The following is a 27,278-nucleotide window of genomic DNA, read 5'->3' as shown; positions in this document are numbered from 1 at the left end:
TTTCCTAATGTCCAGCCTAAATCTCCCCTGGTGCAGCTTGAAGCCATTCCCTCTGGTCCTATCCCTAATGACACGAGAGAAGAGGCCGACCCCCAGCTCACTACAACCTCCCTTCAGGCAGTTATAGAGAGCAATGAGGTCTCCCCTGAGCCTCCTCTTCTCCAGACTGAACATTCCCAGCTCCTTCAGCCGCTCCTCATAAGCCCTGTGCTCCAGACCCCTCACCAGCTTTGTTGCCCTTCTCTGAACCCACTCCAGGGCCTCAATGTCTTTCTTGCAGTGAGGGGCCCAAATCTGAACACAGTACTTGAGGTGCAGCCTCACTAGAGCCGAGAACAGGGGGACAATCACTTCCCTTTTCCTGCTGGCAACACAGTTTCTGATGCAAGCCAGGATGCCATTGGCCTTCTTGGCCACCTGGCTCATGTTCGGCCAAGCATCAATCAATACCCCCAGGTCCATTTCCTCTACGCAGTCCTCCAGCCACACCGCCCCAAGCCTGTAGCATCGCCTGGGGTTGTTGTGGCCGAAGTGCAGGACCCGGCATTTGGCCTTGTTGAACCTCATCCCATTGGCTTCAGCCCAGCTCTCCAGCCTGTCCAGGTCCCTCTGTATGGCCTCGCTACCCCCAGGCAGATCCACACTTCCAACCAACTTGGTGTCATCCGCAAACTTACTGAGGGTGCACTCAAGCCCTCACCGTGCACTCAATGCCCTCATTAATGGTCATTTATGGGTGTCTAATAGTGAGATATTTAATGTAAAGAACGTGGAAAAAAATTATCTGTTCATATATGCTCTTGACAGATATTGTTATATTCTGCTGCTGTTACATATATGTAATTCCAATAAACAGGCACTATTTTTAGGCCTATTGGATGGCAGAACAGTGAAATCTGTATGACATCTCCACTTCACAGGAGAATTTTGTTTTTTGCTTATTACCCAAGTGTCTGTGCTTTCTTTCCATTGTTCTTTTACTGCAACGTCTAACATCAAACTGTGTATTTAAAATAAATACACTGATTTTTTTTAATGTTTATGTTTTTGTTTTTGTTTTTTTTCTCTGTAGGAGATTTAAAGTTTATTCATCTACACTTCCCAAGTATATTTAAGTAAAAACATTACTATTTAACACATGGTCAAAACCAGAATGGGATCATGCACTCACCATGGAAAAAATATTGCTAGTCTCATGGCAGAAACATTTTTATGCAGAGTAGGACTGTTTTTCCATATAAAAATGAACATACATAGGTCAGTGTTCATAACCTGTACTCACAAATAAAAAAATATTGGGGGAAAAAAACATCTGTAATATCCACGGACCAAGTAGAACCTCTTTTGCTAAATTTTAATTTAATTTTGTTCCATTGAGTTACAAATAAAATAACTTGAAGTATGTTTCAGAAAGAGTTAGTCTGTGTGCTTCTTCCTCACAACTGATACTTCTTTCCATCACCTCTCTTCAGGCTTCTCTATTTCAAATGTTCCTAAGACAGTGGGAGGCACAGTGCCTCCCAGCCCTCCCACACACAGATCTACGCCTCTGTCTTTCATTGTGTTACCCCCACTTTCCTCCTTCCCTGATCAAGAACACTTTTTTTCTTAGTCTACTCTTGTGAAAAATATGGTTCCACTTGATTCACACCTCCCCTCTTTGAAAGCATCTAGGAGCTCCTTAGCACCTGGACAGTTCTGACTGCCACCTTCCTTCCCCCTAAGGATATTATGGTGCAGGATGCAGGTAACAAAAAGGTTCCAGTATGATGTTTGCCTCCCTGTAGGCAGAATACTTAAAGCAAGAAAGAGTGAGGTGACTTTCACACAGCTCTAATGTTTGCCTCTTACAAAATCCATATTCACAAGCAGTGCTGCAACCGCTGGACTGGGTCTACTCAACTGGCCCGTACCAAGTATTATTTGTACTTATGAGTTAGGATTTGTGCTGGCCCCAATACAGATAAATTATCTAATGTTCTTCTTTTACTTATTTGCTTCGAAAAAGCTGCAAGGAGGAACTAGTTATAGGATGCTTACTGGGAGAGGACAATTAAGTCCCTCCAGGCAGAATTACAACTTATTAAAGCTTTTGTTCATCCTCCTCCAATCTGTACCACTGGCTTGTTCAGCCAACTCTGACTTGCTTCTTCCTCAGCAATCTTTTTTCTCAAATTTACACATCTCTGCATTTACATTCTGTCTTTGTCCTTCTCCTCTTTCTCAATATGCTTAATATCTTTAGCCTATTCTTTCCTCACTGCTGACTTGTATCTCCCTCAGAAACAAAATGCAAAAAAACCCCTGAAATCTGCCATGTACAGACACAGGCACTACACTGAGTGACTAGACTACTTTCTGAACTGTTTATTCAGTTCTTAGTAGAAGGAATACTTCTTTCTGTCAGTCTTTATCTACAAGAAACAAAATCACGGAAGAACAGTGAAGGAAAATGAAGAGAAATGCTGGAGAATAATCTATAAAGTAGTAAAGAATTCTTTTATATCAGAAGACATTTCTTCTCATGTGCAATTGACAGTAAGTCAATTTTTACTATCAACTGTTTTACATATATATTTTACAGAAATATTGTATTTTAGCATACTGCCAATTGCACTGAAATAAACTGCTTGTTGCTTTTAAGAAGAAATTCTTGCTTGCTTTACCTGAGCTGGTAGAAGCAGGAGACTTGCTGCGTCGGGATGGACCTGGGCTCTTGGTGGTGCTCCTTCGTGAACTTGAAGCTATTTTGGTATAAGAAGTAGATTTCACCACTCGACATTCTAAAAGACAAAGAAATTACATAAGTTAGCAATTAAGAAAGCCAGCAAGATTCTGAAACAGAAAGAGCATGAAAAGCACAAACATTTAGCCCACGCTTGTTTCCATTCATCTTGAGGAGTTTTACGGGAAAGTATAAAATCTGTACAAATGGCTCCATTAAAATCCAAGTACAGTATGTACCACTTTTCAGACAAAGAACTGCTGCGGTAATCCAGACTTTCAGATACCATGGTTACTGCAGGTACTTAGAACAGCTTAATTTAAGAGTGCCGAGACAACACATAAAATTTATTCGCTTTTGAAGATTTCAGCACAAATAATGCAGTTGTTTTTTTTTAAAAATGATTTAGTTGCAGTGTAAGCATTTTTGTCAGCCTAGTAGTAACCTCTGGAAGAACTGGAAGGCTGCTTTTATATATCAAAATGTTAAGACTGTGCAAGATGACGCAGGTGTCTGTCACTCATGAAAGGTTTGAAGAAAGTGAAGCAGGTTTGTTGCTCCTGCTTAATCCTCTGGTGAGCAACAGCCCACATTGTATAGCACACGCAATTCATCAAAGGTTGAGGGAAATGGCACTACTTGCTCATAAGAGACATCAGTAAAATCAGTGAAGAGGCGAAATTACCCTCCCACTTGAGAACACTGCAAGATGTTCAGGTTAGGGTTTATATACACCCACACAGCTCTGTAGGCATTCTTGCATTACGCCTGCAAAATGGTTCTTGGCCTGAGGATGAAAGAACTCGGTGTGCATAAAGCTGATGTCTTGCAGTCATAATGGATACTAAATTAATCACTAGACAAATTATACAGTCAGGACCGAAAAAAATATTCCACTTCTTAGCCAGTATACAATTAGAAGTCTGCAGCAATGTTTATACTGCATTCACCTCAAAATGTCAGTATACTTCACTTGTTTAAACATAAATAAATAGACATTTATTTCTGTATCAGACCTGTTCCCCATTTTCTTCCCATGGTTAAGTTTCTCAAAATAGGTTAAGAGAAATAAACACAATTTTTTTTTCTCCCTAGTAAGAAAATACTATGTGCAAGCCTGCACATTATTTAGTCTCCACAGACGATCAGTGAAGCCTGTAACATAGTTTAGACAGATTAGAGTACAAAGAAATAAAATTGAGCATAACTAATTAACTTAAATATCTCCACCAGTGAATGATGTCATGAAGTGTATTTCTCTTGGCCGCCCTAACTGCTTGTCTGTCGTCAAGCTGTTGAAGAAGATGGAAACAAGAACTGATGCATTACTGAAGGAATGTCCAGCACATCTGAGAGCAGAGGACCATAGAAAAGCCCTAGTCTTCCCAAAGAAGCTTTTCTTCCCAAACTCTTCCAGGTTCCTAATGACTAGTAGTAGTAGTTAATTTCTTTCTGTTGACATTTTATGTGATTCATTCATTGCTAATCTCATTACATATCAAGTGACGACTGGAAATGGAGGAAAATGTCTACTCTGTTGTATGAGTTGATTATCAACTGAAAACAGGAAGAAACAGATGAAAGCTTTCAGATAGACTCAAGTAGGCAACTACATCAGAAAACTTACATGATGTACTTGCACAAATGGGTGCTTCAGAAATTGTCTATACATTTCAAATGCAAACAGGTTCTTTACCTTGTTAACAAAGACCTAAAATGCCAAAACATCTAACAGTCAACTTCTTTGATTTTGTAAAATTATGATGCTATTCTAGTGTATGTCCCTATTCACAGGAATCAGTCAGGAAGGTAATTGAATATTTTAGGGGTCACTGAGCAAAAAGGCTAAAATAACGTCATCTAGCCAAACGAAAACCATCAGACTATATTCACTTGCTTAGTAAAAAAACCTTAAGAGTCCATGAGGAAAATAGCCATCTACTTAATGTAATACACTTTACTGTACATGAGGCTTTTGTTTACTTTCACCATATGAAGAACATGGTATCTGCGTTCTTCGCTTGCAATTCATGCTACAGGCTGCACTTTATCTTTCATCTCATTGCAATTATTAATACCTACTTATATTTTGAATACCTTATAACCACCCGGAGTTGGAAAGAGGTTAGAGACAAGATTCTGCATTCAAAGGTGCATTCCCAGTCACGTTATTGGAAAGGAATAGACAGAAGGTGGTCAGAAGAGGTGTCTAAATGCACATCTAAGTTATGTTTCTGTCCAACAAACAAAATCGTGTCTCAATCAATATTCAGGATAGCCCTTACTTGGACCCAGCCTGTTCAGAAATGTGAAGTAAATAATAAAGTGGGAAACGAAGATGTGTGTAAATGGAAAGACAGAGACATTTTGTCACTGAGCCCAAACTGGAACACAGAAGGTTCCCTATGATTTTGTTTACTTTGAGGACGCATAAGCACTGGAAGAAGCCTCATCCAGTGCTCTTTTCCACTGGAAGAAGCCCGGAGACATAGCAAAATCTCCACCCTTGGAGACATTCAAAAGTCATCTAGAGACAGACCTGGAAAACCTTTGTTTGTTGGATAAAATGTTACTCTGCTGCTTGCTGCAGAAAGGTCTGAGCTCCCACAAACAATTTATGTCTGCAATGATATTGTCACATTAAGTTCGGAGAATTAAATTTTACTGCAGGCAAAAACCTCATTCAGTAAGGACACAACCATGGCTTGCCTCTTCTAAGACATCTATACATAAAGAAGAGAAAACAAAACAAAAGTGCATTGTTTCTAAAACCACATTTTCTATTCAGTATTTACACTGGCAAAGAAATAAATACTCTCTTCTCTTCATCTGATAACTCTGATAACTGTACAATAGGTGCTTGGCAAGCCATGAAATGGATTTTTTTCCCTGAATTTCTTTTGATGCCAAAACTACCAGAAATAGATCCAGACAGATGAGAATTATGCTCTTTCTCACACATGTGGGCATGCTCAGTGAAGAATACACAATATTTTTCTATAGTATGTTCAGTGAGGAAAGAAACATTTCATAAAGCCCCAGTCCTTCCTATCACTAGTGATGAAAATTAAAGCAACAAAATGATGATATCCATGGTAACATGAAGCAAAAGAAGGTCAATTTCAAGGTCCGATCACAGACTTTATTGCTTTCCAACTCAGTATATCAGATAAATAAGAATGTTTCTTCAGCCAGAACATCCTGCAATAAGATCTTCTATTGTATAACTACAGAGAGAGTGACAAAGTAGGAGAGGTTAACACAGAAAATCAGCACTGAGACTAACAACATAACACACTGCAATGCCTCTCTAACAGGCATACTACCATGGGTGTCTGGGGCATTTAATGGATTTTTAACAATAAGGTTGAGAAAAAAATGGAAATACCCCATGGCTACTACTTGACGTGACTGAGACACCTCAGGGCCAAGATAAAGAATGGAAAGTGCCTGAGATTGCACAGTGATGCCACCGAATGTGCCAATTGGTGCAAGGAGGAAGCCCAACATACTTGTGTGCCCCTGCTTCTTTCTATTGTCAAATGCATAAAAGGTTAGCATATGGTAACCATGGGATGCTAATGCGCAGAATCATAATACCTCCAACCTCCAACTCTGCGATGTTCCACTTCCAAAATGCTTAATTAGCTTATGTGTTCATTAAATTTTACAATGGCAAGAAAGCAGCAGAGAATAACTAATCCACAATAAATACGTGAGAAAACGAACAAATTTAACTTTTTTCTAGAAAAGGTTGTGAAAAGTTACCAATTACCAAGAATTACCAAAAATTACCAAGAGATTCAGCTACTCAGAAGTTCACTGCATGAACTTCTTGAGCTTCTTTTCTGGGTTAAAATACCACTCTCTGTTGCATTTTGTCTTCTTTGAGGTCTGTGTGTAAAGAACAGATATTTTTTCTTTGGTATCCTTGCCAATCTGGTTCTTTAGGATGAGAACATTTAACTTGCTTCAGCGACAGCTGTATCCTACAGATAAGCAAGCGAGGAGGATCAAGGATGTCCATGCTTGTTGGTAAGCCACTTTACTGTAAGCCTTAGGCTGGTACCTTTTACCACTGCTGAACAATGTCAGCCTCACTATCCATGTCCTCAGGCCAATCAGTAGATCATTACTCCATATTTTTGTTTTTAATATTGAGTGATTTGTTCCATGTATCTAATTGGTAATGCAGCTAATAAGATTTTACTTTTTTGCTGCATTTATGCCTTCAATTAAAACCAGTAATCTTCTATTTGCAGCACTAAATTTCACTCTCTACAGCAAAAGGGAAATAGCATCATCCTCTCTAGCGGCACTGATATATAATGCAGTTCACCCAACCCTACTGATGAATCAGAGGCAGCTATGGCTTGCAATTACAAAATGTTCATAAGGGTAACTATCAACCAGCTTCCAGAAAGGAAAAGGATATAAGGAGTTGTGCTAGGGTTTAAGTAATTTCTAATCTTCTGTTTTCATGGTTGTGTCGACTTCAATTTTGTTCTGCATGTCTTCCCATTCAGTGTGTTTCTGATGTAGATGGACAGTGAAGTTTGAGCAGAATACAAAATCCTAAAGCTTTATCCCATCCATTAAGCTATCTGCTACTGTAAATACTCATTTTTTGTGACATCCTATCTTTTGATCTGATTTCTAACCACTCTTCTGCTCATTATGAGGATTAGGATCCCTGACTATTTAAAAAGTGACAAATTTTTGTAGCAATAAATACCTAGCTTTCTTTATTTATCCCTGAGAAACATGCTTTTATTGGGATATAAAATATGCAAATGCTGAATTTTCTTTAATGTGAAAGGGTGTTCCCCAATTCTGAAACTAGGATAAGCGTTCACTGACAAAGAAAAATTTTCATACAGTAACTTCCAAGCTGTTAGGAAGCCAAGTAGCTTCACTCAACCTAAGCATGTATTGAGATGCTTGTACTTCTCAAAAAAATGGTTGCTAGGTTAGAAATAGTGAAGGTATTTGTGAATCTGAGTAGAATAACATGTAATATCACTGATATTTAATGCTGTCAAATTTCCTATTTTTCAATGTTCTTATTTGTTTCTCAATTCTGTGAAGTCATCCAGAAAGTATTCTTAAAAAGGGAAACTGATTTTACGTATAACCATAACACTTCAAGAATTTCCTACTTTATCTTCAAACATGCTCCTGTGTGCATAACTAAAAGATGCTGTTGGCAGGATGGAACTCATTCAGAATTAGACAGCTAAAAATATCATGCACAGGCATCAACCATTCACTCTACAGTCCTTCCAAAGTAATTGGAACACATTGATTTGTATGAGTTAGGAACCTGTACGTTTTAAAGTATAAATTTTATTCATGAAATGACCAGATATAAATTACAGAGTTTGAGAACTGGTGAACATATCCTAATTATAAGCTTTGTATGGGCTCTTTTACTAAATGCACATGGTAACATCATTTTTTTTCTGTATTCTGTGATCTTGCTGCAAATAGATTTTATCTTCCTACTCTATTATTTACTTATTTCAGTGGATTCCTCCCTGAGAGTGGTTTAGTAGGAACATGACACAAAGTTTGCTTATGTGCTGAAGTGAGGTTATTAGCAATGACTCTGAAAGGTGCTTACAGTGACAGTGGAGTAGGTCTCTTCTCACTTATGACAGGTGACAGGACAAGGGGAAATGGCCTCAAGTTGAGCGAGGGTAAGTTTAGGTTGGATATCAGGAAAAAATTCTTTACAGAAACGGTTGTAAAGCACTGGAATAGGCTCCCCAGGCAGATGGTTGAGTCACCATCCCTGGATGTGTTTAAAACCTGTTTGGATGTATTGCTCAGGGACATGATTGAGGGTTGTTAGGTTTAGGGTAGGATGATTAGGTTGTGGTTGGACTTGATGATCCTTAAGGCCTTTTCCAACCCTAGCAATTCTATGATTCTATGATTCTAAGACTGAGTTGAAATAGGGAATTTATTTGCCACCAGCTAAAATACATCTCTAGCACACATGTAATCTTTAACATGTATGCCTTGCACGTCTTGCCACATACTCTAGTTCACTTCCAGAGATTTTAATTACCATTGCTTGTTAATCTTACTTCACTCAAGCTGTTTCAATGCTGATTAAAATGCTCCTTATTTTGCCCCTGCATTCAGAATCCTCTCTGGCATACCACACTGTGTGCACTGATCAGAATATTAAGAAGTTAGTTTTAACTAGAAATCGTTAAGATAGTACAACTGCATTACAACAGCAACTGAATGCAAAATATTTCTTTCAATATATTCTTCATCAGAGAAAGATGTGCTGTCTTTGCTCATGACTGTCTATCTCTCTCTATGACGAAAGTATATTTATTGGATATATACTCTAACAGCAGGTATCATTTACCCCTCAAATACCTCTGGTGAAGTCAGGGGAAACATCCATCATTAGAGTGCCTTACTTCGTCTGCACAATTTGGATGGTGTTTTCTTGGCATTCGCACAACTGCCAATGAAATGAGAGGATGGTACAAATTCATTCTCTCAGTTTTTCTGTTCAGCAAGATCAATGGATTGTTTTCCATCTCAGTACAAAGAAGTAATATTTATCATATTATCTATTAAAATCATTTTGTTCTTTACTCTGAGAATAAACAGGCCTCCTATCCAGTCCATATGGTAAATATTAACATCTTTCTAAGCATAAAGCATACAGGCATTCCAACATTTTTTTTTATATATTCCAACATAATAGAAGTGATGATGTTGCAGTTTAACATATCTTAGGTTTTTGGTACTGCTATCTCCTGTCTGAAGAGTATCACTTCTTCTAAATCATCTTCCAACTCAAGTGACTCTTTTGGAAGTTTACAAGCTTTTATCTCTTTCACAGATAGAAAGTAAAAAGTCCTCCTTTGCAAACACTGGCTTCACATAGAAAGTATCAACTAAATATATAACTGAGAAACATTCATTCAAAATGGCCAAATTTTACACATTTTAGCCAAGTTTCTTAAGTTACAGAATATACCTGAAAACTGATTTGTGGTTGTAGCAAACAACATGTATTTAAAGAGAACATCCTACTTCTGCTTTTGAAACTTTTTTTGTATAAATATGAAAATTTACAATGCACTATTGTCTAATAAGTTAATCATGCAGGATGAAGTTTAAAGCCTTTTTAACTCAAAAAATAAAGCACACTGTACTGGGATAAAGATTGCTGTCAGAAAGGTTAAGCATAAACCCATAGCATTTACACAGGTAATTGGTTGTATTGGGAAGGAGCCTTGCACAAAAAGAGGATATACAAGAAACATTAACCACCACAATAGACTAATACGAGAACTGCAGTTCTTTTTTGCTTGTTTGTTTCGATTTTCATTATAAAGACTAACTGCAATTATATGGATATTGCAACTTTACCAACAGAGGGATTAGAATGCTACAAGCAGAACAGGTTAGAGAGACTCCTTTGATAACATCTGCAAATTAGCTAGACATGAAGACCATCTAGGGACAATCTTTAAGTCAGAAAACATTATTTTTTCAGAATTGTGAAGAGCAGGTGAACTTCCAAGAGACTAGAAAAATCCAAAGCAATTGCTTATCTTTAAAAATGGGACAAAGCAGTAAACTACAAATTGCAGGACAGTCAGCCTAACTTGAGTTTTCAGAAAACAGTAACTGAAACGAGCACGCAGTAAGGATGGAACCACCTCTCCTATGAGGAAAGGTTGAGGGAATTGGGCTTGTTTAGCTTGGAGAAGAGAAGGCTCCGGGGAGACCTCATTGTGGTCTTCTAATATTTGAAGGGATTGTATAAAAAGGAGAGAGAATGACTGTTTACATGGGTGGATAGTGATAGGACAAGGACAAGGAGGAACAGTTTTAAACTGAGACAGGGGAGGTTTAGGTTAGATATCAGGAGGAAGTTTTTCACCCAGAGGGTGGTGATGCACTGGAACAGGTTGCCCAAGGAGGCTGTGGATGCCCCATCCCTGGAGGCATTCAAGGCCAGGCTGGATGTGGCTCTGGGCAGCCTGGTCTGGTGGTTGGTGACCCTGCACATTGCAGGGGGGTTGAAACTAGATGATCATTGTTGTCCTTTTCAACCCAGGCCATTCTATGATTCTAACCAGGTTCTTTTCAGTAGTGCCCAGTGTTAAGGCAGGGGAAAATAGGAACAAACTGGAGCACAGGAGGCTTTGTCTTTTTCACCAGGATTTTGAAATCTAAATCCCAAGTTAGGCAAATTATCATCAACAGAAATTGCATTTGAGCATTAGAAAACAAAGGCAGATAGTTACCTATAGTTCCTACTCTCCTACTATGACAACGAGCTGAGGGTCTTGTTTCTGAGCCTGGTACTATATCAGTACTTTTCTTAATAATTTAGTAAGCATTTTAAATTTGGAGATGGCATCACCATGGGTAAAACTACAAGTGTGAATCCTGTTAACTGAGGATGTGATAAAAAAAACTAACAAACAGCAAAACAGAACAAGTCCAAAGCACCACAGCCAGGAAAATAAGCAACAGAAACAAGGCAGAAGCCAACTCACTGCATGTGTAAATGCTAGGCAACAGTTCTGCTAAGAGGGAGGTAAGTGGGTCACATGCTGAATCTGAAGCAAACAACATCATCCTGCTGACACAAACAGGAGCACTGTATAGAAAACACCTGAACTATTCTGCTTTCCTCAGGACTGCTAAAGTGTAAGGTAACACAACAAATAAACTTCTGTGCTTCCATTTATAAACAGAGTTCAGAAAACACCAAGAAAGAGCACAATTTTGGGACACATAACCAGTGAAAGATAAGTAATATAAATGGGATCATAAACTCATAATATCAATGATAGGATAAAAATTGCAGCCAGTGGTATGCAGGAGATTGCCAGGAAAAGAATCAATTTCCTACTTAGTGGCTGTATCACAAGTAGGACAAAAAAGAAGGCTGATTTATCGGGACATGAGGAAACATGTTTTTAACTGCAAGGATAAAGAAGTATTGGAGGATAAAGGATATTGGAGTAAATCACATAGAGGACTTGTTGAATTTCCCTAACTACAACAGCGCAAACAGGTTAGCCAGAAACCTGCAAAGTCAATTTGGGTACAGCAAGTTCTCCCTTGGGACCTCTCAGGTCTCTTCTATAGTTCTTTTGATTAAGCCTTCCTTGTATGACTCATCTAAGGTACTGTGAAGGTTCTTCACTGTCAGCACTTCTATCTGGTCTTAGCTGAAAGATAAGAAAAAGGAAGAGAAGCATTCTAACATAAAACTGAATGCAAGTCCAAGAACATTTTAGAAAAGTGCTTGCTTAATGGATGAATTAAAGTCAGTAAAATTTCCTGAGTGGGGCAACTATTGAGAGATAAATCGTTTATTGAAAAGACAGACTGATTAGCTTTGTCTATCTCAGCAGGGCATTAGCAGAATGGATATCCCCCAAAATGCATTTTTTCCTTCATAGACAATTCAGAATCTTGTTGGCCAATATCCTGTCATCCCATTAAGATGTATAGCCACTCATTCCAAACCAACAATATGATGGAAGTTATTACTGTGAGAAACAGTGTCTTCGTGACTTCATGGATTACATCTTTTTTTACTCTCATGGAACAGACCTACCTGATGTGATGCTGGAGCTGTCTGTCTACATCTTCCACAACTCAATCTGCTCCAGAAACACTAGGTTTTGCTTAAACAGGCATCTCCAAATATATATTTAAAAAAAAAAAAAAAAGCCACAAAAAAAACCAAAACCAAACAAAACCACAAATGCTAGCCCAGTTCAGGAGAAGCTGTCAAAAAGTAACAAAATAAAGCCAACCAAGACATGTTAGCCCACACCATCTTCTGAAGCAGTCTTGACTGTAAATATTTAGAGGAAGGATTGCAACTTATTATGCAGCTGATGCTTAAATAATCAACATGCAGTGAGTAGGCAAGGGTGGCCATGGAAAATGCTAACTACTTATTAAGAGGACTACATTTATATCCATTAGGCTAGGTTAGAAGCACTGCTTTACACTATACTTTGGAAAATCACAGATGGCACTCATGATACTATATAGTATTTCAGTGGATTGTGTCTCATTTTTTGAATCTTAGACCCCTTTGATTTTCTGTTCTACAAAGTGAGGTTGAAAAAAAATCTCCAGCTCTGCATCTTTTCCATTAACTAAATATATATGTATAAAGCAGAGCTAAGTTTTTAAAAATAAAAATAAAATTCTCCTTAGTATTTGAAGAGAGTTGTCATATGGGTTGGCAAAATTCTGGGCTGCTTCTCTGTCGAAGTCATTTCACAACTATGAAAGATGAAAAAATAATTAATTCAGCAAGTTTTTCTATGTTATTCTTTATGAATCATTCACAATTTCTCAGATAAGGTTGTTATTTAAAGTCTTACTTCTCTGAAATATGTATTTAGAAGTCTGGGATTATTCAATATTTAAGAGTGTTCCTAGTCTTGGAAGAGATGCAACAGTCAGAAGCTGTTTCTGAACAGATAAGGAACAGCTAACAGTAAAGACCTGATGCTAAGCCAATGTTTAATAACTTATTTTCTATAAATATTCTCAAAAAGGCACTCAATTTTCTGAAAAGACATTCCAACATTCTATTTTCATATTAATATTTTCAAAACCAAAAGCCCCTAACAAAGAATTCCAAACAAGCTGAAACCAAAAGTTAAATTAAAGATCAGATTTATTCGCAGGAAATCTTTCTATCTTCCTCTTAGCTATTCAAAGACAAAATTTGACTTCTATCTTGCAAACTAACTCAAGAACATGGATGTCGATCTTGTTCAGAGTTCCAAACATTGAATTAGGAAGTAATGGAAGCAAAAAAATTCAATGCTTGAATTTCTCAGTTTCCATTCCACCAATGTCTGGATCCCAAGAAGCTTTTGCAGAACATCATGAAGCTGCTTGATAACCAAAATGCAGAAAAAGTGAGGGCCAAATATCTTTGCAGTAACTTTCTTATTTGCTCCCAACATCACCGTGGTTTTGCCAGTGTCAGTCCCAGCTTCCCATATGTCTGTTTCTTCCACAAAAAAGCCTCTGCACTTTCTCTGACACCACGTCCTATGAATAGAAAGCCCTCCCTGGGGCGATCTGCAAAAACCAGTTTTCTCCTCTGTATGATTCCCCGATGATTTTATAGTTTAACTATTGCAATTGGGATGATGTAACACAATGCAAAACAAACAGATGGGCAAGAGATGTAAAGCATGGCCAGGCCTAAACTGGAAACCATCACTGCCAGAAGTGTTGTGGGGCTCACAGCTGCTGACATCGCTCCTGGGATGCGTGCGCGCTGAAGCTTTGCTGACAGCTGCACTGCTGGCCGAGGTTTGCAGCATGTGGTTCTATTTAGGTGCCACAAGCTGGGCTTTGTTTGCTTACTCCCTGTTTACATGTGCCTGCATGCAAACCTGTGGAGATAAAAGGTAATTCTGGTTGCCAACACCCTGTTGTGTAGATCAGGCTTGTTTTCCTACACTGGAAGAATGCTCTGAACAAATGGGATTTTCTAATGAGGCCTGTTTACTCTGTGACTGCAGCTTAGAGATCTGGAGATATCATTTCCTTGGGCTTAACTGAGAACTGGTAGCAACCTAGCTACAGGAAAATGGAGCTCAGAAGGGTAAATTAGCATATGTACAGTTCTGTGCTGCTGCAGCAAACTGCTCAATGGCAGGAGGGTTTATTTAAAACTCACTTGGACATCTCTAACATTAAACAAAGGGAATTCTGTGATGGTACTGAAGAAAAACAATCAGTTCCAGTCCAATTTCTTTCTTACTTATTATCTACCACACTACCTTTATGTGACAGAAAGTACAATTCATCAGTAATATAAAAGCAGAGAACCAGAGACATTTCTCTAAGGAAAAGTAATTCTAACAGCGAGGAAATGTTAGAAGACACAACTCTTATAAACTGATGCAAGTGCAATGATAAACCACAAGGGCAAACCAAGCCCTCAAGTACTAATTGCCTAGTCTCAACCCATCACCCCACAGACTGCAACTGGGAAATGCTGTTTCTGCAGCAGTTATGGCTTAAAGTCCCCTCAAGGAATGCCAGATAGACTGAAATATGTCTGAAGTGACCAACTGAAACAGCTGAAGAAGTGCAGTAAATTCCAGCCCCACAAGCAGTTTCAAGTTTGGGTTTCAAGCATAACCAACCCCAAATGTAAATTACCTTCTTGCTTGAAGAGGATACTGTATAGCTTACAAGGCTAAAATGAGGAACCTCACTGGTGAGAAGAATGTCATCAAAATGCCTATCTCTAGAGGCTGAAACGAAGTAAGTCTCGGTTATTCATAGGTATAGAAGTTCAAAGCTATTATGGGAACAAGAGAAGATTTCAGGAGAGTATAAGTACTGAATGCATACTTTATTTCCAGAAGAGCAGGGTTTGTAGGATCTACAATATCAAGATAAACATCTGCCCTGCTTTGAAATGGACGAATGCAAAGATTTTTGTTACGATCATTATTTGATTCCTTCACTGAGATTTATATTTTATAGGTTAAATATTAAAAACATAGATAAAGACAGGTTTCTCTGCATTTCTTCTCCCAAATCTAATTCTGTATTTTAACAAGCTTGAAAATTTCATTCCGAAGTCTAACCGTTGAATTACACAGTTATTATCAGCAAATTGGTCCACTTCCAATTATTACTCAGGTGTCAGGAGACATGAAAGGAATTAATTGACCAAGCAGGAGGATAAAATGATCCATACACATTTTACTGAGCCTTTTTTTTTGTGACTATTGATGCAAAGATGATGGAAAAATTTACACAATTGCTCCCAAAACTAATCACAGACTTTGAGGCAGAAGACATCATCAGCCACAGTTCCTACTCACAGGCACCTCATCAATGATTTAACATGACAGAGAGGATTGCAGCTTCATTATCTGGTAATATTTTATTTATTCATATTTAATTACCGCATATCATAACAATTCGAAACTTGACTGCGTTGCAGAAGATGAGGGAAAGAATGAAGCCGTTATAGTGGCTGCTGTGCTAACACATCTGCTTCACAGACCTACAGGGATTCACTCAGCCACAATACATAGTAAAAGTGAAAAAACACTTATATTCTACAAATGAGTTACAAATTCTCCACATTAAAATTGGGTGAAATAAACAATAATGTCTTAACAATTCATGTAGCGGACACGAAGAATCCTATTTATCTTCATTATATGCTGAGAGTGTTTGGACCAAAATCCCCAATTTAGGTGAACCATGAGGAGGATAAAAAATGATGGCAGGGAAAAAAAAGTAACATGACAAATTAGCAGAACCAAACCTCTCCCCCAGTGGGAGGGAGAGGTGAAGGCCAAAGGGTAGATTAATCTTGCTATATCATATGGTCTTGATCTTAAAAATTTCTCTGCATGTTTAGCAGAAATCACACGCACAATGGGGAGACTTTGAAAAGATCAGGAGCCAGTGCAGATTAAGATGAAATGGGGCCAGATCCAAAAAGCCGTCAACCTCCCACCCTTTCCTGCAGACTCCCATGTGGGCAGGAGATTGTTTCATGGCTCCAAAGTGCTTGTCTGTGCTGAGCTTGTTGATGAGTATTCTCGCTCTCTGCCTCTCTGGTGGAGGAGGAAAGTTTTGACTTCTCTTTTGACAGAAGCCTAAGTTGCAGCTGTGGACACAGGTCTTTGTAACCCCCCTTTGCTTTGGGGTTCCAGAAGTAAAATGTGCAGAACCTGGCCAAGTCAACCACAAAAAAGTGGATCCACACTCATAACAAACAAAATAAAATAAATGGAACTTTTGAAAAGGAAAAGAAATGAAAAATTCCCTGACATCAGTTTAAAACAGAAATATGAAAAAAAAAAAAGGCTCAAGAAGATGATGATCAGGTTACTGCAGCTTACCAACTTACTGAGTGTCAGCTGAGTCACAGCAATTATGTGCATATATCCATGGTAAAAGTGAGTAAATGCAACGTGGCTTAGCTGAGCCTACAATAAAGGAAGATTCAATTATGTGCACATGGACAATTACTACAGCTCAGCTGATGTGCGATTGCTTTTCAAGCTACTGAACTTGCTTGTGTATCCAAACCTGAAGTCTACCAGCCAAGCAAATAATTTAGAATTAAAAAACTGATTGTCCAGTGTCTTAAATTCTTCTGCACATTCAGTGAGACTCCTGATCACAAGAAACGATGAAAGAATCCTAAAAAGTCCATGTGATGTAGTTAGCATTGACCTGAAAATTGAAATACATCTAGTTTGAAAACTGTTTGACTAACTTGCTTTCAGAGCATTTAGGTACAAGGCATAAGTCCATCCACACAAATCTAACAGCAGTGTTTTCACTCTCCTTTAAGATAAAAGATAATTTGTTTCATGATTTATGATCTCTCTGACTTCCTGTATTGAATTAGGCAGCTGAAACAATCCCTACCATCCTGACAATTATTCTTGATATGGTTACATACACACACATACACCGACTGATACGTTCTACTTCAATTGATTGTTAGTATAATTGAATAATTTTATGAAAAAGGATTAAACATCAACAAATAGCAAACTGTTCCAAACAACTGCTCAGAACTTTTGTAATATTGAATGTGCAAACAGGCCAAATGTAAACACTAACATAATTCCCAATCTTACACTGGCACGACCACTGTATTAAGTAACTTGAGAGAAGCCTCATGTCAGTCAGGTATTACACATCCCTTAATTATGAAGAGTAATTTAACAAATACATTCATAGCTATTGCTACTTTTTTTTTTCTCTGTTTCCTAATTGGATTACAAACCTGTTTGCTCTTTCAGTACTACACGTATACACGTATACTACAATGTATACCAACCAAATTGTCACACACTGAATTATTCAGAACCTTTCTTTTCCTCTCCATATTTTTTTTTTTTTCTGCAACCACAGCTCTTCACTGGATTCCCTCTGATATTTATATGTGTTTGAATGAAATGTATTGAATTTTACCTAATGCAATGCATATGTTTACAGCACATGGTGTGCGCATGCTCCATTGTTAAAATACTGAAGAACTAAACTGGCATCTATGAAAGTTTTACTGTTTCTGATTCTTGCTTCCTCTTCCATTTTCCTCCCCTCAAGTCCAAGTGGAACATCTGGGTATTACCAGATTAAACCATAGATCCTTTATTTGAAGAAAATTCACAGGAAACATTTAAATTTTCTCAAATGGAGAGGTGAGTATACGGGAGGGAGGACAGGAAAACACCAAGGAACTGAACTGAAACCTGTGTTTCGTGGGGACAGAAATTTAAACCCATCACCAATGGGTTTGTTCTACCAATTGTGGCAGTCTTAATGAAGTAAGCTGAAGGATAATTGTCATGGCAGCTTGGGGTTCCTCCGTCCCTCACATACTATACATTCTCTGCTTTTTCCCTCAAATAGGGAAGGGAAAAAAAGAAAAAATCTCAGGTAAACAGGGAGGGATGAATGAGGGAAGAAATTCTCCCTTTCCATGAGAAAGCCTTTCTTCACGGCTTTTGTAGATGAACTGTAATTCAAAGGCACAAAGAAGAATTAGGTGTTTTATTTTTGTGTCTTTTTCTGCACAACTTTCCACATGTTCATGCATCTCAAGAGGATACAGACTACTTTTTTTGTTGTTATTCCTTAAATTGTCCCTCAAAGAGAATAAAGGAACTAATAAAACCTGGAGAAATTATACAGGGAATGTACATTGTTTCCCAGTTTGACTTGAAGAAGATTTTTAGGTTAACAGAACTCTACATTCTTGGTTTAATAGAACATCTTGCTTTACACTGTAACAAACGAGCAATTAATTTCATTTTAATCTTTAGGTTACTTTAAGCAATATGAAAAAATCCTACAGAATTTATTTTACATGTTAATGTTGTGGCATCTCTCCCTTCCCTCATCCCAAATCTCAAAGATCCAGTCCCCAAAGCTAACTGCAGATCTTCTATATCTGGATGCAATTGTATCTAACAAAGGATTTCTATATACGTAGGACTCTAAATATTTTATGGCTGCCTTAGCAATCTGAAATGGAAAATAAATCCCTATGGAAGCAACAGAATTGCAGCATAGCAGTGTACAGCTAATCTCCACACGATTAATTTTATATCACAGGCGAAAGCTATTTTTCTCTTTATGCACGTAGGGGGTGGGAAAATATGTGGTGATCATGCTGTATTGGTACTATAGGTGGGGAGAACACCTACATAAAGCAAAAGCCTTATGTTTCACTTAACTTCTCTGGCTTTCTTCTACCATTTACTAAGCAACAAAGGGAAACAATCTTACCTGTTTTCACTTTTTCAACTAAGAATATTAATCAATGGCTTTAAGCTGTTATCAAATGTTGGGCCTAGATTCACATTCTGAAACTCAGCTCAGGAACTGCATGAGCTGGATTAAGAAGTGAAGCTTGACTTGCCCAAGCTGGGTAATTCTTCTCTAAGATTACTGGTCAAAATTCACCTTCGTTAGAACAAGTCTGCATGAAAAGCAGAGTTATATATTTCGGTGTTCAATGTATGCACTTCCGTGCACATTCTCAACTTGCACATCATTTTAATTGAGTTGCAACTGAAGGACTGTGACATACTATACTCACTTAGGATGCTCTTAGATTATACTTATTTCTTAGAAGTGAAAAAAAAAGCTGCTATCTAGAGATCCACTTTTTCCTCAATTTCCTTAAATAAATCATTATACATATGTCTGTAGTGATAGACTTTTTTAATTATGAAGGTTTATTTTTTTCTCTTAACATACGAAAAAGAAATTTCCATGTACATCTTATTTAATGGGGATGAGTGAATGCTTAAGTAACTGCCTTCCTTGAATGTTCCAAGCTTGTAATTAAGCTTCTGTTTATTGGGTGTTTGGGTGTTTTGTTTTATTATTATTATTTTTTTTTTACAGTACTACCAGCTTAAATAGAGAATTCAGGGGCTCACTCCAAAGACTGCCAAAGTTAAAGCACAAAAGATGAAAAAAAAAAATTACTTGAAAGACCTCAATGCAATAGGGTTTCTCCCATTTGGGTAAGTACATCAAAAGGTCACAATTATTTCCAAAAAAATAGCTTTCATCTGTAAGAAGCAAGGGGAATAAAATTTGGTTGGTATAATTTTGGTTCAAAGATTAGTAACATTTCAAAGCGAAGTTTACATAAGAAATGTCATTCCCAAGAAATTTACAGGACACAGAAACTTTGGCTTCATTACAGCATTCCAGAATGTCCTTAACTGCACTGTGCAGCCAGAAACAAGATCACTGTCTACCATCATCTCATCACTTCTGGAGGCTTATTCTGTCTGTCACCTCTATCCTCTTGCGCCTGGAAGTATGTGGGGGTTTGGTTTGGTTTGGTTTTAATGATACACCAAGGCAGTGAAGGAGTAGGAAGAGAAACTGGGAAACAATAATGTATGGGTTAACTGCAAAGATATCACGGTGGAATATGTGATCAACAGTGCAAAACCCAAAAAGGATCAAGGAAAAGAATACAGCAAAGACTGTGATCCTGATACGAATGGACAAACTGAGAAATCGTATTTGATGGGCTGGAAACATGAGCTGAAGTACACAGAAATGATCACAAATTGAACATCTGAGAAGACTGTATGAGGGAAAGAATCTAGAGACAGATGTAAGAAAGGTGCTGCCCTGGCAAAGGAGAAGTGGTCAGGCACTGGAATGGACTGCCCAGGGAGGTGGTGGAGTCACCGAGCCTGGGGGTGTTCAAGGAAAAACTGGATGTTGTGCTGAGGGACATGGTTTAGTGGGAGCTATTGGGAATAGGTGAACAGTTGGACTGGATGATCTCTTAGGTCTTTTCCAACCTTGGTGATTCTATGATTCTATGATTCTAAGTGCATAGTGAAGGACAAACACCAATCCTGGGTAATCCAAGTTCCCATTCAGAAGGCTGCGACAGTTTAACACAGTAGGGGTGGCTCAGCTCCACACAGTTGTTCACTCACTTCCTTCCCCCACCGCCAGTGGAATGAGGGAGAGAGTAAGAATAACCCAATAAAGTAGAATTTGTGGGTTGAAGTAATGATAATTATTCAAAATAAGCGATGCGCAGCACAATTGCTCACCACTCACAACCAATGCCCAGACAGTCCCCGAGCTGTGGCTGCCTCCCCAGCCAATTCCCCCTCAGTTTTATATTATTTTCATACAATGTCATAATAGTATGGAATACCCTTTCAGCCAGTTTAGGTCAGCTCCTTCACTGGCAGGACAATACAAGAAGCTGAGAAACTGCAATGTCCTTGTCTCTGTGCAGCACTACTCAGCATCAACTAAAACACTGGTCTGTTATCAACATTGTTTTTCTCCTAAAGATAAAACATAGCATCATATCAGAAACGACAAAGAAAAGAACTACTTTGTCCCAACTGAAATCAGGACAAAGACTGAAAGCGCAAAATTTTCTACTACAGTTCTTGTTATTACAGAATCACAGAATCACAGAATCACAGAATCACAGAATTGTAGGGGTTGGAAGGGACCTCCAGAGATCATCGAGTCCAACCCCCCTGCCAAAGCAGGTTCCCTACAGTAGGTCGCACAGGTAGGCATCCAGGCAGGTCTTGAACATCTCCAGAGAAGGAGACTCCACCACCTCCCTGGGCAGCCTGTTCCAGTGCTCCGTCACCTCACTGTAAAGAAGTTCTTGCACACATTTGTGCGGAACTTCCTATGCTGCAGTTTCCAGCCGTTTCCCCTTGTCCTGTCTCCACTCACCACTGAAAAGAGTCCGGCCTCGCCATTCTGCCCCCCACACCTTAGATATTTATAGACCTGGATCAGGTCCCCTCTCAGTCTCCTCTTCTCAAGGCTGAACAGACCCAGTTCACTCAGCCTTTCCTCATAGGGGAGATGCTCCAGGCCATTATTATTATAGCATTACCAACTGCTTTTGGCATTACTTTGAATATGCAAGATCACCACAGGTACTCACTGAGTTCTACAGTTAGCAGTCACAATACATCAGAAAAGTTTCCATTCATCATCATTGTTAACATCAGTATTGTTTCAAATGCCTGCATTATGAGAAGAAGGGGCACTAAAGAGAAGTTCAGAAGGATAGATGCAACTTACTTTTTCAGTTTAAAGATTGACTTAAAAGGATTGACTTCTATTTCAAGCTTCAGATTTAATAACATGATCTGCAATACTCTAAATTATCTTCTTACTTCTAGACCTTCTAAATGCTTTTGAGTGTTGTGTCACTTGCTTTTAAAATTACCTTTTCTTGAACAGTTCAAACATCAAACATCATTAAAGTCATAAAAGATAAAATGCTTTAATACAACAGATTTTTGTTTTTATCAAAATTAGCTCATATTCCTAGATCTCGATAACACGTTAAGCATTCTTTGAAACCTTCATTTTTTTTTCTTTTACCATAAGTGATGTTCAATAAATTCTATTGAATTTTATTATTTTTGCTTTGACAATTTATATATTCAGACATCCACGAGCACCTGATACTTGTGAGGACTTAGATCCCCAGGCTATTATTTGCATGAGAAATCCTACCTGGCACAGCTGCATTACTCTCTAGACACTAAGCTGAACAGATACCTCAGTGTAAACATGCATTGTTGTTGTTTTTGCTGCTGTAATTAGTAGCATTACTTAATCTACATTTTTTAAAGAAAATGGCAATTTATTTTTTTTGTACATCTACTGAAGTGCATGTCAAGAAATGCACAAAGAAACACTAAATTATTCCACTCTGTGACTCATATTTACAACACTGCCACATTTAAAAGATATTTGGTACCAGGAACTTTTGTTTCTCTGTAACTCACGTGTATAATGCTGCCTAAAGCACACCATCAGCCCTCCTTTCTACTGCAAAACACATTATTGGGATTACATTAAGTGAAACATTACAGTTCACTTCAACCAAACATTCAATTGAACGTTACAGTTGAAGCTGCTTGATACCTCATTATAAAATGTTGTTTACCAGTTGCTTATAAAATACCATGAAAACCAACTTTGTGGATTGAAATTCCATGTTGGCTGCCTGTTCCCAGGGTGATTTACTCAATTCGCAAGTCCTCAACTGATTCTCAAATCTTAGAGAAGTTTAGGAAAAAGTTTATTATAATTTGTCAGGATGAAAGAAGTCTGAGAAAACAGGGATAGAACAGACCTGAAAACACCTGATTCCATAAAAACTTTTTTGTGCGTGTGATTTACACATCTATTCAGAAAAGAAAAAGTCTGTACAAAATTCACACCTTTAGAAGTGAATATTTATGTGAATAAAAGACTTCAGAAGGCTCCGGATCTTACAGCGATGGTTTATGAAGATCCTGCCTACACCCTGGAGAACACACCTCTACAGCTTCTACCCATGGAATGCATGGGTGCTGTGGCACGCTGCCCAGCCAGCACTCAATATCTTTCAGCCAGAGATGTATGAGGGAAACGTATCTTTTCAGTTACCCTTCTTGATAGCCAGAGGCTACTGATACTGCAGGCACAGAAAGCAGAGCTGGATGCTCGGCATCTTGCACTTTCAGCGCTGTTAGCAATATCAGAGGAAGGAAGAAGCAGTCATACTGAAACCATGAGGGAAGCAGAACACAGTGAAGAAAAATGTATTTCAAAAGCACCTTAACTTCTGAATTTTCAAAATAATTCTTATCAATCTAATATTTTCAAGTATCATTGCAAGAGGCTTTGGTAGAAACGTTTATATGCATTTTTAAGTGTGCTTATACCATATAGATGTTTAGAAATAGAAATATTTTACCAGGTAACAAACAATAATGAAAGAAACTACTTCTGAGATAAAAACCATAATAAAACTGAAACTCTGAAATGAGGAAGTGGGAATAAAATCCCTGAAAGACAGAATCTGTACACTGGCCATTACAGTTTTGTTCTCATTTGTGTGCAACACACACGCGCACATCTGTCCAGAAGGTAACTTTTAGATCTTTCCTTACACTGTATCTGCTGTATATCACAATCTATTTTAGCTATTTTCACACTGTTTCTATTTTTGTCTTCTCTATCACAGACGGCACACTGCCACTCAGCTGGTTACAACATGAAGTTAGAGGAAAACAAGAGCACCAGCAGCTTCATTTGGAGATACTTGGAAGGTGAAAGACACGTTAGAAAATATAAGTACAAAATATCTTTAGCAGCATGCTTTAACAGCTTCTCACTAGCATTCCTAGGCAATGCGGCTGTCATGGGCAAGTCCCATGTCACTTTGTCACACAGGTAAGCCACCCTGGCTTACCTTCCTGAATCCACTTCAAGAGTGAAGGGACCTTGAACTTTGGAAATGAAGATCCAGCCATAGGAAGCTTTACCCTCTGAAGAGGTGAGCCAAAGAAGGGTCAGCTTGAAAACTGTGCATAAAGCACATTTGGAATTGCCACACCACATTTGCTAATTAATCTCTTTGCATATTACAGCTGAAGTATCTACGAAAATAGCACAAATAATATATGCAAGTGTTGAAAAAATAAATGAGTCTTCAAACCTATTAAAAAAAAAAAAAATTCTACTAGCATCCAAGTTAACCAGCCCCAGACAATTTTGTTTTTATTTTGCCACTGCTTCTCTGTGAAGTTACAGCTTCTAGCTAACCCATGCACTGTTTCATACCCCCAAGGATCAGATATTTAAGTCTGAGATTTTAATTAGAGCTCTGTGGCTTTGAAATACCCAGGAGACATATATTACTGTTACAATTCATTCCATTTCTTCTTTCTTCATTACTGGGTTTGCAGATCACAGGCAACTCCAAAGAAAATTAGGCCAACTTCAGCTGCAATTGCAATGGTGACGGTCACATATTCTGCCTAGTTAGGCACTTCTAATGCACAAACTATTCTGGGGTTTAAACACATCCAGAGTGGGAGACCTGACAGCAATACTACTTCAAATGATAAATGCATAGCAAGTGAGTCCTGCCATAGGAAGAATGAAATCACACTTTTAAAAGCTGTGCTTTAGGATGAAGATTTCTTTTTTCTCCCTTCTCCCAATTCTCAGCACGTGAACAGTTGCCATGTCAGTATACTGTATACTGTAATGGGACATTACGTGTATCCAAGAATTACATTTGACTTATTTGTCCAAATGTTTACTAGTTCACTGTAATTGATTCCAGCAATCTAAAATGCTAGCCACAGACAAACAAAAGAAAAACATGGGACTTTTGTCCTAAGGAATTTTAAGGGAAATAACAACCGAACCTTCTTAATTGGGTCTACAGTTTCAGCAAGACCTATCTATTTCCAGCACCATGAATTCATTCTGAATTCATTCTTAATAAATAATGGTGTGAAGGAGACTCTGACAAACAATAATCTGCAAGGTTTCTCTATGGTCTTTCATATCCTGTTGTTTCTTTTAGAAGATCTTGAAAGAATTAATCTAGCACAATTTCAGGCTTTAAGGATTTGTCATGGTCTGAACATCCCACCTGAACTCACAAAGATTCCTGTTCTGTACTATATTCACATACTCCAGCTACCCTGACATTACACAACTCAAAGAAGTCCCACTGAACAACCTCAGTATTACAAGCAATTCTTTCTCTAGACCTGTGTCTCTATCAGTACGTCTGTCATCTGTAAGGAGTTCAAATACGTAATGAGCACTGGGATCAAATTCAGAGTCAGAAAGAATAACATCATAAAAGCAGAAAGAGGAAGTACTCAATATCATACTTCACTAAAGATGAAAGCTGCTAAATCACAATGCAGCACAATTTGTATTACAGACCAATGCAATAAAAATCCAGGGATTGCAAAACAAAGCAGGATAAAACAGCAAAAATCTACAGTATCAAGGAACTTCTTATTTTATCTAGAAAACTAAACCACTATCTCTGCAAGAGTGAACCACTTTGACTTAATCTAGAATCAAACTCGGGTTGTAAAGGTTATGCTTAACTGAGGATGCATTAATAGGATTAAGATGACAAAAAAGCACATTCTTCACAAATTCTTGAGTCATTTGAAACTGAGAACTTTCTAGCATAGTCTTGCAGTCCAGAGAAACAGTAGCATGTAAAAATCTCAGCAACGCAACTCTTGAGTAACTGTGGCTCCTGTAATAAAGGATCTGCTCGTCACCAACTCTTCAATCATTTTATAAAATTCTAACCTCTATCATTGAACAGCAAAGCCTTTGATCCTTTCCAAAGATTCTTCACTCCTCAGACCAGTTACCAAAGAGCAATGGAGCAAGAACTGTATTATATCTGGTAAGGCTACATGTTACTAGTGCCACAAAAGCTCAAAAATCTAAATGCAAACTACATCTTTCAATCTGACCTAAAGTCCAGAAACTCCAGGCATAAATGGGAAGATGAGTAAGTTGTACACTCAATTACTATGAAGTAAGTGTAAATAAAAGTACAGTATTGCCGTTAGGTTTTGGTATTTTGTTTTCTCAATGCTTGAGCACACATTTCTTCAAATTATCTGTAACATATTTTTGCTTTTTTTTTTTTTTTTTTTTTTTTTTTAAATACCAGTGCCCCATTAGACTGCAGGAACATCTAAATAAATGCTGTTGTAACACTGTTACTGGACAAGGCATGATTATACAGTTTGAAAGATCGTCGTTCTTAAGTACACAAATTACAGTTTTCTACTTAATTTGTTTCTTGCAACAGAAATTACTTAAAATTGAAAACAGACTCACAAAGAACTGCTAACAAAGCAGTCTGACTCACAGAGAAACATAAAATAAAGATCACAGAATTCTAGAAACACTTTTAAGAACTTAATGAAAAATATTTACTTCACATAGCATGACAGAAATTGTTTTATCAGTTTATTAAGTAAAAGTAACCCTTAATTCTGTTTGTCTCTTAGACACTACCACTGAAAAACAGGCACTGTACTAATAGAAGATGATCATTTTATAGTTAATGCCTGTAGAATGACTACAGGTTTATTGATAATACAGACAAAGATACATACAAGAAGAAAACTGAAGTACTGGTGCAATTAAGGAGCTACAGGTATTTTGGCTTATGAATGTGAGAAAGTCTGAAGCCTCCTATGGCTGGATCTTCATTTCCAAAGTTCAAGGTCCCTTCCCTCTTGAAGTGGATTCAGGAAGGTAAGCCAGGGTGGCTTAGCTGTGTGACAAAGCGACGTGGGACTTGCCCATGACAGCCAATGGGGACAGAACAAGTAAGCAAGTGCACACACGAGAACATCTTGTATCCTCTTCCTAGCAGTTAGATAATTAAATTTTAACAGATGACACTTAAGGTTTAGTGTCTAGATGGTTTTTTTCATAGATGGTGGATAGAGGTGCCGCAAACAAACCAAGGAAGCAGGGAGACGATCAGGAGTGCTTTTCCTGCTCAGGTATATGCATCCTTGCTTACAAGCGTGCAGACGTATGTACCTTCTCAATTCTCATCTCTTCAGTTTCATGCCTCCTGCGTTCCTGTATGTAAAATATCAGAGCACTTGTTTTGGAGGCGAAAAATATGGCCTAGTGCCAGTGA

General features: G+C 38.1%; 1 protein-coding gene across 3 annotated transcripts in view; it reads right to left on the bottom strand.

The window, feature by feature from the left end:
• Window positions 1–27,278, bottom strand: part of DCLK1 (doublecortin like kinase 1) — a 233,272-nt gene that overhangs the window by 73,942 nt on the left and 132,052 nt on the right. For all 3 annotated transcript variants that reach the window (XM_048948495.1, XM_048948485.1, XM_048948525.1), the window contains exon 5: window positions 2,667–2,783. In XM_048948495.1, the coding sequence (XP_048804452.1) occupies window positions 2,667–2,783 (117 nt within the window). The remainder of the gene's footprint in view (window positions 1–2,666; window positions 2,784–27,278) is intronic.

The sequence above is a fragment of the Lagopus muta genome, chromosome 1 (assembly GCF_023343835.1).
Source record: "Lagopus muta isolate bLagMut1 chromosome 1, bLagMut1 primary, whole genome shotgun sequence".
NCBI lineage: Eukaryota > Metazoa > Chordata > Aves > Galliformes > Phasianidae > Lagopus > Lagopus muta.
The sequence above is the reverse complement of the archived record's forward strand: the minus strand, read 5'-3'. Positions and strand labels throughout refer to the sequence as shown.